This window comes from Sinohyriopsis cumingii, chromosome 1 (genome assembly GCF_028554795.1).
Source record: "Sinohyriopsis cumingii isolate HCF-2022 chromosome 1, ASM2855479v2, whole genome shotgun sequence".
NCBI classification, from domain to species: Eukaryota; Metazoa; Mollusca; class Bivalvia; order Unionida; family Unionidae; genus Sinohyriopsis; species Sinohyriopsis cumingii.
This window is the reverse complement of record NC_142961.1, coordinates 175,296,135-175,309,236: the sequence shown is the minus strand read 5'-3', so window position 1 is coordinate 175,309,236 and position 13,102 is coordinate 175,296,135. Positions and strand designations below refer to the sequence as shown.

The 13,102-nt window shown below is 40.8% G+C and overlaps 1 protein-coding gene across 1 annotated transcript in view; it reads right to left on the bottom strand.

Annotated features, from left to right (window-relative positions):
• LOC149808422 (AP-5 complex subunit mu-1-like) overlaps positions 1-13,102 on the bottom strand; it is a 59,704-nt gene that overhangs the window by 13,532 nt on the left and 33,070 nt on the right. Inside the window, exon 12 of the mRNA XM_089977020.1 lies at positions 3,382-3,478. Coding sequence (XP_089833146.1) covers positions 3,382-3,478 — 97 coding nt within the window. The remainder of the gene's footprint in view (positions 1-3,381; positions 3,479-13,102) is intronic.

Below are 13,102 nucleotides of genomic sequence, written 5' to 3'. Positions count from 1 at the left end.
TAAAACAAGCATTTAATGATTTTGTGTCACTTCTTTGACAATACATTTATAAGGTATCTGCATACTTATTTGTTGCCCAGCTGTTAATATTCTTCTTTGGTTCTTATCACTCCCTTTCAAAGACATGTTAGCAAACTGAAAAGGAGATTTTCTTACTCAGTGATCGAATTTCAAAGGTCTGTGGTTCCTCAGAGTAGTGTGAAATCTGCTAAATGAATCCCCTGTGATTTATATAAAAGCAGAACCACTGCAATTTTGGCTAGAATGAATAGATTCCAAAATACAATTTTCACACTTGTTGTTCTTCAGATATTCCTGTCAATAAATCAGATTTTCTGCAAGGCCTAAACTGTAGTAAACGACAACATGCCGGTTATTTCTGTATCATCAGTTTCTGTGCTATGTTCGGTTAGCATCAAACCATTTGATATTTCATCCCCCTAGATTTACTTACCCCAGTGTAGGCTTTGACTCCGCTCCCTGTCTGTCCATGCTGAGAAACAGTAAAATCTGCAAGTGTTTGAGCATCATTGAAAGTCTATGAGGGGTACTGTCACAGAATTAGGCAAAGAAATAACCTGGTTTTGTCTTAAAACTATTTGACTATTTCTCGTTGTACATGCATACAACGTTATTTAGGGGGAATGTGTTTTTCCAGGTAAGCGACTGTATTAACATGTACCTAGCCAGAGATTACTTGTGATGAGGTAACATGACTAACATGATATGCACGGGTATTCTACCCTGACTTGTACTCACTCTTCTATGGATTTAAGTAAGACCAATTTCTAAAACCAGACTGGTCATTTTTGGATCACGTCAAGGAGTATACACTCTCCATTGTTCTCCAGCCATAGGGCTGACTTTGTTTGTGGCTGACTGTGTTTGTAGCTGATTCTGACTGTTATTGTAGCTGACTGTTATTGTAGCTGATTGTAGCTGTGGCTGTGATTGTCTGTCGCTATGAAGTGTGATTGTCAATGTGACTGTGAATATGACCAGAGTGGTTTGAAGCTGTCCAAAGCCATCTAAAGTTGCTTAGAGCTATCTGGAGTTTCCAGAACATTTAATGCTACGTGCTGTCGATATGTATGTACGTATGTCTGTGCCACGGACGTAGATGTAGCAAAATTGAAAAAGGTGTTGTATGCTGTCTGTACGTGTAACGTATGACTGTACTTGTGGTGGATTCATAAAGGGTGTGAGTGGTCGATAAGAGTGTGGACAAACCCAAGGAATCGTGTGACTGTACAGGGGGTCTAGCAGCATACGTTTGGATCAATTGTTGTTCCATTGCATTTTTTTTTTATATTCATACGATTATTTTGAATCTTTGTTATGTTCATAAGATTATTTTGAATCTTAGTTGTGCTCTTAAGATTATTTTGAATCTTAATAGAATTTATGTTCGAGATTATGTGAATCTCTTATTGTGTAAAATACTGTTTGAGGCGTATGTGCAGTCCATGAGGTTTCGTGGATCTGTACTTCATTTTGATTTAATATTTTTGGTTTATTTTCGATGTATGAATGTTGTGTAGAGTGATTTGAGTAAATCGTATGTTGAGAGCGTGAGAGATTCATTGTATTTTTACATCATATATTTATCTTTATTAATTCATTCATAAATTTCCATCTTTACCACATTGTGTTTGTCTTATTCATTTGGTCCAAAAACCCACTCGGTGTCTATTCTGCGACAGGTACCATGCCTCTTGGGTGGGGCAATTGCCATAACAGGTAGTGTGAGTGAGTCATTATGGAAACAGGACCAGTGACAGAATGATCCAGTGTTTGTCTACATTGACTTAGGAGATCCTGCACTGGATAGCATCATATCAGGTGCTAGTTGCATTGTGTGACTGAGATGAAGCTGGGCCTGGAAATGGCATGGTCAGGTGTCAGATGCTGTTGATTTCATGGGTCTATCATGGTCATGTAATGGCAGATTGACATACCCAGAGCTGGTTAGATGGACATATGTTGAGATGATGCCTGAACTGGAGTGGACAAGGTACAAGACAGGTTAATGTCAAGTCCTAAGGATTGGTACCAACAATCTAGGGATAGATCACCATGACCATTACTGAAGTGTATCATACCATGTTGTACCAGCCAGGAGTCTGTTAGTGTTGAAATGAAAGGAAGAGACTAGTGGCAAAGTGGAAAATAATGATGTTAGAGTTGTGAGGGAGTCCATGGTGCCAAAGAATACCGTTGTTTTTCTCTTTCAGCAACTTTCTCAGCATCATGAAGTTCAATATCTGGGCTTCTTCAGTGGCAAGACTGATACCATCCACATCTTTTGATGATCACTTTCTGGCACTCTCCTTTGTTTAGATCAACTGATTGGATGAAATAGTGACCCAACTGTCCTATGTTCACAGAGGGTAGATTTTGACTGGATGAAATAGTGACCCAACTGTCCTATGTTCACAGAGGGTAGATTTTGACTGGATGAAATAGTGACCCAACTGTCCTATGTTCACAGAGGGTAGATTTTGACTGGATGAAATAGTGACCCAACTGTCCTATGTTTACAGAGGGTAGATTTTACAAGTGTGATTTGACTGGCACCTTGTACAAGTAATGCAGGCTGGGTGGTGATCATTTGACAGCTTAATCTATCTACCAGCCCCTTGTCTAATCTTGCATATTATTGCCTGTAATCAAACAGGGATGAAAAAAACAATGGCATTTGGGAAAATTGAGCCAAGCATTGTGCTGTGCTTTAGTGAAGCAGATACCAAGAAATTAAATAAATGCAAGAAATTAATAGAAAAATAATTTTCTTCCCGATAATAAAGGATGGTTTATTTCAAATATGATGCAACATGGTCAAATACTGAGATGAGTACACTGACCATTAGAAAATGGAGGAATGAAGATGGCACCATGTTGCTGATCACAGGATGAAATAGATAACTAAGATGCAAAATATGATGAAGATAGAGCAAAATTCTCGGACGAGCTAGAACTTCCCTTTTGAGCTGAGAAAAGCAGAAACTTAAATGTATCTGTGAGGCCACTTGAACAAGCATTCTAATTAGACACAAGCAGGGTTATAACTGATGAATTATGAAATCTGGCACCCATTCCATTATTCAATTGGAGATCACTTTTGTCTGACTTCTGTCTTTGTCAGCAAATTACCTTTCAGCACTTTCATTGTTAAAACAAGTAAAAAATGTGGTAACATTTTCTTGAACTTGAGAGTGCTGGATTTTCAATGCAGTGGAAGGACTTGTAACATTATGATCAGGTAACTGATTTAAAGAAAGGACCTATATCTTGCCTATAATCTGCCTGTGAGACTAAAGAAAATCAAAATATTTCAGATGTATAGAAATGATTACTTACAGCAAGTGGGTATGTGCTTACCTGCTATAAGTTTGTATTTCATGCTTGGAGAAACCTGAACAGACTTGGGGTCTATATAGCATCCTGAGTGAGTAAAGTCTGGAATCCTGAAGTAAAGCTGTACAGAAACAAGAGAAGCATTGTCAATATATATTGATAGACAATGTGTCTATGTAAATTCTTCTCTGATTTAAGTCTCAAAGTAAAAATTAATATGCATCATTCAACATAACTCTGATTTTCCTCAAAATGAATCTGTACCTGATGTTAGTATTTTTGGCAGAAGTCAGTTTCTTCTGTCCACTTTTTTTTGTAACTTTTTAAGTACTGAAACCATCTCATATATTCTTAAGAAATACACTGAGACCAAATTTGGCAAAAATAAAAAAAAATTAAATTATTTATGTAAGAGTTAACATGGTCAGAAGATACCTGCAAGTGCAGTACACAACATTTTTTTTTATCATGACCTATGACCTTAAAACATGTATGTTAGTATGAGTGTATACATTACGGCACATCAGAACAAAATGCTGACTTTAGTGGCAAGAAAAGCTAGTTAGCAAAGGTAGACACCTTACCAGTATTCCCTGGAAGATAAACCCTTGAACCAAAAGTAAATAGCCATCATGAGACAAAAGATAAAAGTAAAGGTGTTCCAAAACTACCCCGAAATGCATACACAAAAAAATATAGACAAAATGGGTACATTTTTTAAAGCACATGACAAAATTGTTTAGTACAGACCACAAACTTGATCACTGAACTTGTACAATGTACACATATGTTAAATCCAGTACATGTATTATGACTCTATGGTCTTAAGAACTTGTCCAGACAGGGACAATATACACATATGTTAAATCAAGTATTACGACTCACTCTATGGTCTTAAGAACTTGTCCAGACAGGGACAATATATACATATGTTAAATCAAGTATTATGACTCCATGGTCTAAAAATAAGCAATAGAAAAGAATGAGAAGCAACCAGCTTTTGTAAAATTCAGCAAATAATTTATTTCACTAGAATACAAAGTAAAAATGTAGAAAAAAAACTTATGGTATTGCAAATAAAATCCTAAATAATCCTAGAATATACTAACACAAGTGCTAAGGAATAAAATTCTAGATAATTGTTTGTGCTATTCCAAATCATTTCTAATGCTGAAGGTGCTGATGTGCCTGTAATAGCCAGTAGTCTTTTATGTACTAATGTTCCAATGGCCTGATTTGTTTTATGTGCCAACAGTCTTTTGTTGAATCGCAATAATATAATCCAGTGTTTCCTTGTTTACATTCATTATAATTCCCAGTTAATGTCTCTTTCCGATAATATTGTATAGAGCACTTTGAATTTCCAGACAATGATACATTTTTGCACCAAAATCAATATCTGAATACAACAATATAAATGACTACTGACCAAATGTTATCACAGGAATAAATCATTTTTCAAATAAACATAATTTTATACTCATTGAAGTATATAAATTCATGGAATGACTTATGTCTTGACCCCAAGGTCAATTATGTCTGGTTTTAACAAGAGTATCATGAATGACACCGTATATGCCTCTATCTAGATCAATGGAAATTTATTACAGAAACCATCTTCTTTTTTCAGTAACAGTGACCTTTACCATTAACATTTTGACCCAAAATGAATATGCTTCCTCCTTACCTAAGTGCAAGCCATCCACAGTTTCATCCAGATAAGTGATATAGAACTAATCTTAATGTGCAGAAGCCACTTTTTTCTTCAGTCTTAGCGACCTTAACCTTTGACCTTTGAACCCAAAATCAACTTTCTTCTTTACCCCAGGTGCAAGGTATCCTCAAAATTTGGAGGAGGCATGTGATGTAAAAATATTATTTTGTGGATGTTCTAAAAATATTATTTTGTGGATACCATTTTTCTTCCTTCTGTCACATTTACCTTGACCTCAGACACTTTTTGAGACCAAAAGCTATAGTGCTGCTGAGCATTTAGAGAAATACAAGAGTGTGCTGGCCATTTCATGCATTCATGGGTGCAAAAACTTTCCTAAATCATCCCTGGAATCATGCAATTCATGCTCCCTAGAAAACAATGGCAGATGGATATCTGAAATAAAGCAGATCTGAAGCAGAACAAATTGTGGCATCATTGAACAGAACTGTCTTGAAGAAGCGTGAACATTAACTTCAAATTTTTGTGATCATTGGTGTTGAAACACGTGTCATTGTTTTGATGATGATGCTAATAAATAATCAGTGTTAAATAAGAAAATGAGCTAGCTTCTTTTTGATTTTAGCATGACCAGTGAAATTTAGGCAGGATCAGTAAAAATGTAATTTGGTGATCCTGCAGGTTAGTGAAAATAATTTTGAACCTTGAGTATGTGAACTATTTTCACTCCCATGATACTTTTATGTGGTATTTCAATTTCTTTCATCATGAATGAAATTACTCTTGGTTATAAGGTACTTTACCTGCCATCAATTGGATAAAAAACTAAGATAAGTGGAAATGACAATTGGCAATATGAGGCATTCAATGCATAAACAAGGTGGTTGTTGCTGAGGGGTGGCCACTACAAGAGGCTGGAAAACAATTTCTGTGAAAATGTAAATTATCATTTCAAAAGTGATATTTTCTATATACAGCATATCAAGCAGAAAATAATTTCATACGTTTCAATAAAAATGTGGTCATAGACACCTATGATTCTGTCCATTAATCACCATATGTTGCTTATGTGCTTTTTTAATCTATCTCAGAATTTTTAAATTAGTAAAAATATTGAACTAAGACATTCAAACTCACATACTTACATCACAGCTCAGATTTTGCCGTAAGTCTTACGAAAATTACCCTTAAAATACGGACTTACAGCATACTAGCAAAAGCTATGGAAAACTGATCGTGGCCAAAAAATTCCAGATAACTGGTTAATCTGTGTTTTATTTGGATCCGGGTTTCATCTTAGAATTAGTGAAATTAGTCAGGGAACCAGACTAACTTTACAGCAGCACCTGAGACACTTTAAACTGTACCTCTTTGTGTGAAAGCAAATTTTTAGTAAATTATGTTTCTCCGAGAATACTTACCCGATCACATTAATGTTAGGGATATAAGCCTGCTACCTCTCGAATCCAGCCCTACTAAAAGACGAAAATTCGTCTTTTCTGTCTATCTCATATACACCAAAGGGCAATAACTCTTGCCCCTTACCTCCCCTTGCCACCGCCAGGTGTCACTAGTTTTTTAAGCTGAGCGATATATATTATACGAGGATGCTCGCATAGCGGGGTGGTTGGGAGGGTTTTTAAGTAATGTGATCGGGTAAGTATTCTCGGAGAAACATAATTTACTAAAAATTTGCTTTCTCCTTCAAATACGTTCCCCGATCACATTAACATTAGGAGAATAGGTAATAGGAGGAGGGAATGCTGAGCATCCTACCTCCACCCCGGGTACCTTCTAGGGAATGATGGCTGGATTCCCCATTTGAACGATAACCTGTTCTCCTAATTTCATCAGCAACACAGCCTAGGGTCCCGTGATATGTGACCCCTATATACAGTTAAGAAGATAGTTACTGAAATCTTCTTACCTACGAAATTTCACTGGCGAATCCAGCGAAGCTGATAGGCTGTGCTGATTGTTTTAAATGGGTCTGGTGGTCATCTGAGCTGCCGACACCGGACCTACCAGATTCAAGGTTTGCCTCTATGAAGCCAAATCTCTGAGATAAAAACTGGAGAAGGTTGACTCTGCATGCCAGCCAACAGCTTCTATTATATCTCGGATCGAAACATTGCGTTCGAATGCAAGGCTCACCGAGATTGCTCTAATCTCATGAGCTGTAATCTTCATGAGGCAACTCTGATCTTGTGAGACCTCAGAGTACACTGTGCGTATAACCCACTTCAGCCATGAAGCAAGGGCTTGAGGGTAGATATCCCATTTACCAGCTCTGACCGGAAGAAAGAGGCGCTTACGTGTGTCCCGACACACCTCTGTGTGTTTTAAATAGTGCTTGAGTGCACGAACAGGATCTTGCATGGCTGTTGCTCTTGACTTATCTATGGAAGAGAGCGAGCGAATGACGATTCTTTGATTGCAAATGGATGGTAACCAATTTTTTGGCTACAAAGCCTGGTTGCGTCAGGAGGACCACCGAACCATCTGATCTGAACTGAAGAAAGTTCGGGTCACTGGAAAGGGCATGTAACTCGCTCACCCTGCATGCTGAAGCTAAGGCTATCAAGAAACATGTTTTGTATGATAGTAGCTTTAATGAAGTGTGGGCTAAAGGTTCAAATTTGTCTGAATTGAGCCATGTTAAAACCCAGGACAGATTCCATTTTGGAAACAGGGTGAGGGATTTTGGTCGTATGAAATCAAAATTGGCTAAAAGATCTGATAGATCTTTGTTATGCCCAATATCACATCTACCATGATGGCGGAATGTGTCTGATATCATGGAGCGGTAGCCTTTGATAGTAATCGGTGCCAACTGTTTCTCCTCGAAAAGCCAGAGAAAAAAATCGACCAGTTTAGGGATTGAGACACTCAAAGGGACGATGTTATTGATATGGCACCAGTCCCTGAAAACACGCCACTTTCCCTCGTAAGCCTTCAGAGTGGAGGGCCTTCTTGTTCTTGAGATTCTCTCCACAATCGAAGGTTTAAATTGTTTGTCTCGCAAAGCTGTCTGGACAAGAGCCAAGCGTGAAGAAGAAGACGGTCCGGGCAGGAGTGGAACACCCATGACCGCGGTTGTTTGAGAAGATTTGGGCTGGTTTGAATCTTCCTGGGTAGATCTATCGCTAGATCGAGTAGATCGGTGACCCAGGACTTGTTCCATCTGAGAGGGGCAATCAGAATCATCCGGCAGTTCTGACCCCTTAACCTCTGGATTATTTTCAGTACCAAAACCGTGGGAGGGCAGGCGAATGCCCACAACCCCTCCCAGCTGATTGACAGAGCGTCCACGGCATAAGCCCCTGGGTCTGGAACCGGAGAGAAGAAGGTGGGCAACTTGCGATTCCACCTTGTCGCAAAAAGATCGATCATCGGACGCCCCCAAAGTGTGCAAATCCGAAGAAAGACTGATTGATGGAGTGACCATTCCGTGTGAATGACTTGACCTTTCCTGGATAGAGTGTTGGCCAAGACATTGAGTCTGCCGGGAATGTGTCTGATTTGTACGTTGATGTGGAGGTTGTCACACCAACGTAGAAACTGCCAGATCAGAATGCACAGGTCTGGTGATTTGGTGCCCCCTTGTTTGAGGAGGTAAGTCACCACCACAGAGTTGTCTGACATAATGAGGACAGTTTTTCCTGAGAGTTGATCCTTCCAGAAATGAAAGGCATTGATGACAGCCCTCATTTCTAAAAGGTTGATGTGGAGAGGCCTCTCCCCTGGCTCACACATGCCGCTGACTGTAGCGAAGTCCGGCAACAGGTGGGCACCCCAACCGTAGGTACTGGCGACGGTACATACCGTTATCTCCGCTTGGGGCATCTCCAGAGGAATCCCCTTGGACAGCCAACTGGGGTTGTGCCACTGATGCAGGAATGATCGTATCTCGGGCGTGATCATTATTGTTTGATTGAGGGGACTTGAAAAGGGGCGCCATTGTGCCAGTAACGTCATTTGTAAGGGACGCATAAAAAGACGGCCAAGCGGGATCAAGTCTGCTGCCGCATTGAATAATCCGATGAGTTGCAAGAATTCTCTCGCTGAAATCCACGTCCTGTTGGAAACGGACTTGACGAGTTCAACGATCTGGATTACGCGAGCGCAAGGAAGCCGTACCAGATTCAGATCGGTGAGAAACTCCATACCCAGATGGACAAAACGCTGGGATGGACGGAGATGGGACATTTTCCAGTTCACGAGAAAGCCTAGATGATCTAAAAGTGCTAAAAGATCGTTTCTGCCTTTGAGAAGAATAGAACTTACCATATGTTTCTGGAGGATGTCGTCCAAGTACACTGCCATCCCTGTAGATGAAGTCGAGCGGAACAGGGTCACAACGCAATCCATAACCTTGGTAAAAGCCCAAGGGTAGGACCTGGAACTGATAAACCGCGTCGCGATAAGCGAGTCGGAGAAATTTCCATGATGCGGGGTGGATAGGGACATGAAAATATGCGTCAGTCATATCTAGACTGATGGCATACTTGTCCCGCCGAATGGAAAGACAGATTGATCTCGCTGTTTCCATCTTGAATTTCGGTGGTAAAATGTATTGGTTGAGGCGACTCAGGTCGATGATTGGCCTCAACTTGCCGTTTACCTTCTGGATAAGAAACAGCCTGGAATAAAACCCCGGCGATTGCGTTTTTTTTCTTCACAATCTCCACTGCCCATTTTTCTATGAGCGACCGTATTTCCTGTTGTAGAAAGGTATCCTTCTCCCCATTGGACGGTACGTGCGTGAAGAGGGGAGAGGAGGACAGGGGAGGGGGTTGGATAAATGAAATCTGAAGCCCCTCTGAAATGACCTGGATCACCCAATCGTTCTGAGGAAAAAAGGTGGTCCAGTGGTCCTGAAATTGCAGGAGGTGGCCGCCCACAGGTAGGCTGTACGCGGGTGGTGGGGAGGGTATGTCAACTTTTAGAGTTAGGAGGCTTGAAGATGGAGAAACTTTATTTCTTACCGCGTCTGTATGGTTGCCTCCTAGCTTGATTAGACTGTTGTCTCCTGGCATTGGGTTGGGATCTATACTGCACATTTGATTGTAAGGATCCCTTGTCCCTGGTCCGCCAATCATCCCTCTGCTGTGGCAGGGGCTGATTTTTTCTAAACGCCTGCGAGGGTTGGGCGGTGAGTTGGAGAGGCAGTTCCTGAGCTGCCTGCTTCCGAACTTCTTCAATTTTTCCTCCAAAGAGTAAAGGCGACCCAAACAGAGTCATCTGTAAAGCCAGAGTATGATGATGCTTGAGTGACGTGGACCGCAGACATGCGTCACGTCGTATGAGGTCTAAGTTGGCAGAAGCAGTCAACGCATTAGCCATGGAATAGTGAGCTGCCCTGTTAATACCTCTAGCAATCCGGGCCGTCGCTTCCCAAGCGTGGTCATTGTCGGATTTTTCTGCGAGTCGGAAAATGGTTAATGAAGCCAAGTCTAACATTGAAGACGTAGCGACTACGTTCCGGACTAGCTTTGACGTGGCATGGAACACATTCGGACTAGCTTTGACGTGACATGGAACACATTTTTGTCCACTTTGTAAAACCGTGGAGCGGACATGTGAACTGCTGCCATATTTTTGTCCAGGGCAGGAAGATCTGTACTGAAGGCTTCTGAATGAGTTTTGTACCTGCGACCCGCTGGTACTTGGCTTTCTGAAAAGAATGCCTTAGCATTCCCCGGATCACATAATCATCCATATAGACGATCACTGATCTCCTTAATTTTTTTTTGTTTTTTGCTGACTGGGGAAGGAGCCGGAAGGACAGTGTCTCTTCCTCCCCGTCAAGATCTACAGATGCCTTAACTTTGTAGTCTTGAGTGGCGGTAGGAGGTGGAGGGCATTCTGAAGTTGCCAACACCCTATAAATTTCTTCCACTGCCGCCTTGAAGCCAAACTCAGTCCGTTCCATGGTTGGCTCTGTGTACAGCTGATTTGCAGGAGTTTTGTCACCCTCACTGTGTGCCGAGACGTGTTCTGGAATAGCTTGCATCTCTGGATAGAGCATAACAGGTGGCATAGATGACGTGATTCCGTCATCCTTGACACTGTCACTAACACTCCCTTGTGGATAAGCCGTGAACATATGGACGGCCAGCCCTGCTGGCTGGTTTGTCTGGCTTGTGGTTGGCCTGAATGTTGGCGATGGTCCTGCTATCACCGGTACCGGCTGCTCCAATGGCCTGGCTGGACGGACAGATTTCTCACTAAAATCTCCGCCATAGTATTGGTATGTTGCCGGCGGTACAGCTTGACGGACAGATTTATCACTAAGATCCCCATAAATCATATTTGGTCGGACCGTTTTAGCAATAGGGTCCCCATGCTGGGACAGCTGGATGGCGGGTGATGTAGAGGTTGTATAATGAAATGGATCCGATAGATCCGGTAAAAACCCCATGCATCCTGACTTACAGACCCGAAGGCCATGCTCGGACATGTGGGGCGACTTACGCCCACTGGGCAGCCTAAAATTGGGGGAACATTCCCCCAAAGAGTCAGAAAAAGCTGTGGAAGTGAGCAAGGGAAATAAGGGTAATATTTGGCCTGATGTCAATAGCTGCATCGTCGTTTCCTGGACCAAACGACGCATCTGTTCAAAGGTGGACTGTTGTACCCTGTCAACATTATTTTCCTCCATTGCCGCTGATGTTACTGTGGCTGACGGTTGCAAACGATGAACTTTAGGTGGAGGGGGGACCCCAACGTCCCCCACTCCCTTTTTCTGCCTTCTGGACTACATCAGCCCACATTTGCTCTGTCCAAGTATTACACACGCTGCATGGTATAGATGATGTACACTTGGTACATACAATACAAGAGTCATGGTTGTCTTCTTTTGCTTTGAACTTTTTGCATTTCATGCATTTGTTTGACATTTCTACTGAAACGACACAAGAAAAGAAAACAAAGCATAAATTAGCAATTCAGCATGTTATTAATTCGCTAATACCACAACCGTTACTAACGGAGTAAGCGAAATTAGTCAGTGTCGCATTATCTTAATTGACAACACGAGTTCAGCGATAGCGTGTGTAACATGGTCTTCAGTAGACAAAATCCGTAAGGGTGACAAAGTCACTCAATTTTGAAAAAATTGTATAAATAATGTATACAACCTGTAGAAGAATGAGTGTCCAACGCAATAAATCCAAATTTAACTTCAGATGGTCCAATTTAACGCTAAGATGGCTTGGATTGTTTGGAGGTATAATGTACGTGTTATCAGTACAAGTGAAGCTTAAAAACTAGTGACACCTGGCGGTGGCAAGGGGAGGTAAGGGGCAAGAGTTACTGCCCTTTGGTCTATATGAGATAGACAGAAAAGATGAATTTTCGTCTTTTAGTAGGGCTGGATTCAAGAGGTAGCAGGCTTATATCCCTAACGTTAATGTGATCGGGGAACGTATTTGAAGGAGAAATGTCTGCCTGATCAAACTGTTGATTATAGAATTATTAAAAATGGCGTCCAGAAAAGCGATGCATGTTTAAGACAAAGGGGAAAATAAGCTTTTAGAAAACTGTTAATAATCAACACAGAAGAATAAAAAGGAGTATTCAGATTCTTGTGAATAAAAGCTGAAAAAGACACAATAACGTTTATCAGAAATCACGTGCCAGTTTGAGTATGACTTGTGGCGGGAGATATGATTTCCATTGTCATGTGAAATGGAAAAGAATTTCCAAGAATTATGTCAAGTTGAGAGAGAGCAACAAGCCACTGAGCTGCATAGGGTTTGGAACTAGAGTTTGTGCAACTGTACTAGTTTGTAAATAAAGCCTACGCATACTTTACAAACATTTCAGTTGAACATAATGTTTATTGTTGATGCATCAAACTTTTAATTATGTTTTCCAGCTTTATAATAGCAGTTAGATCTTTTGTTACACATTACTGAAAACTGGTCAATCTTACGGAAAAAAATAAACTGCCTTACTGAGACGGACTCGTCAGGGTTGGCAGATCTAACGTCACATAAAAGATGTATCTCCAGGATATCCCAATGAACCTTAAAATCATTTCACTAAGCAAATTTAAAGTTTCTT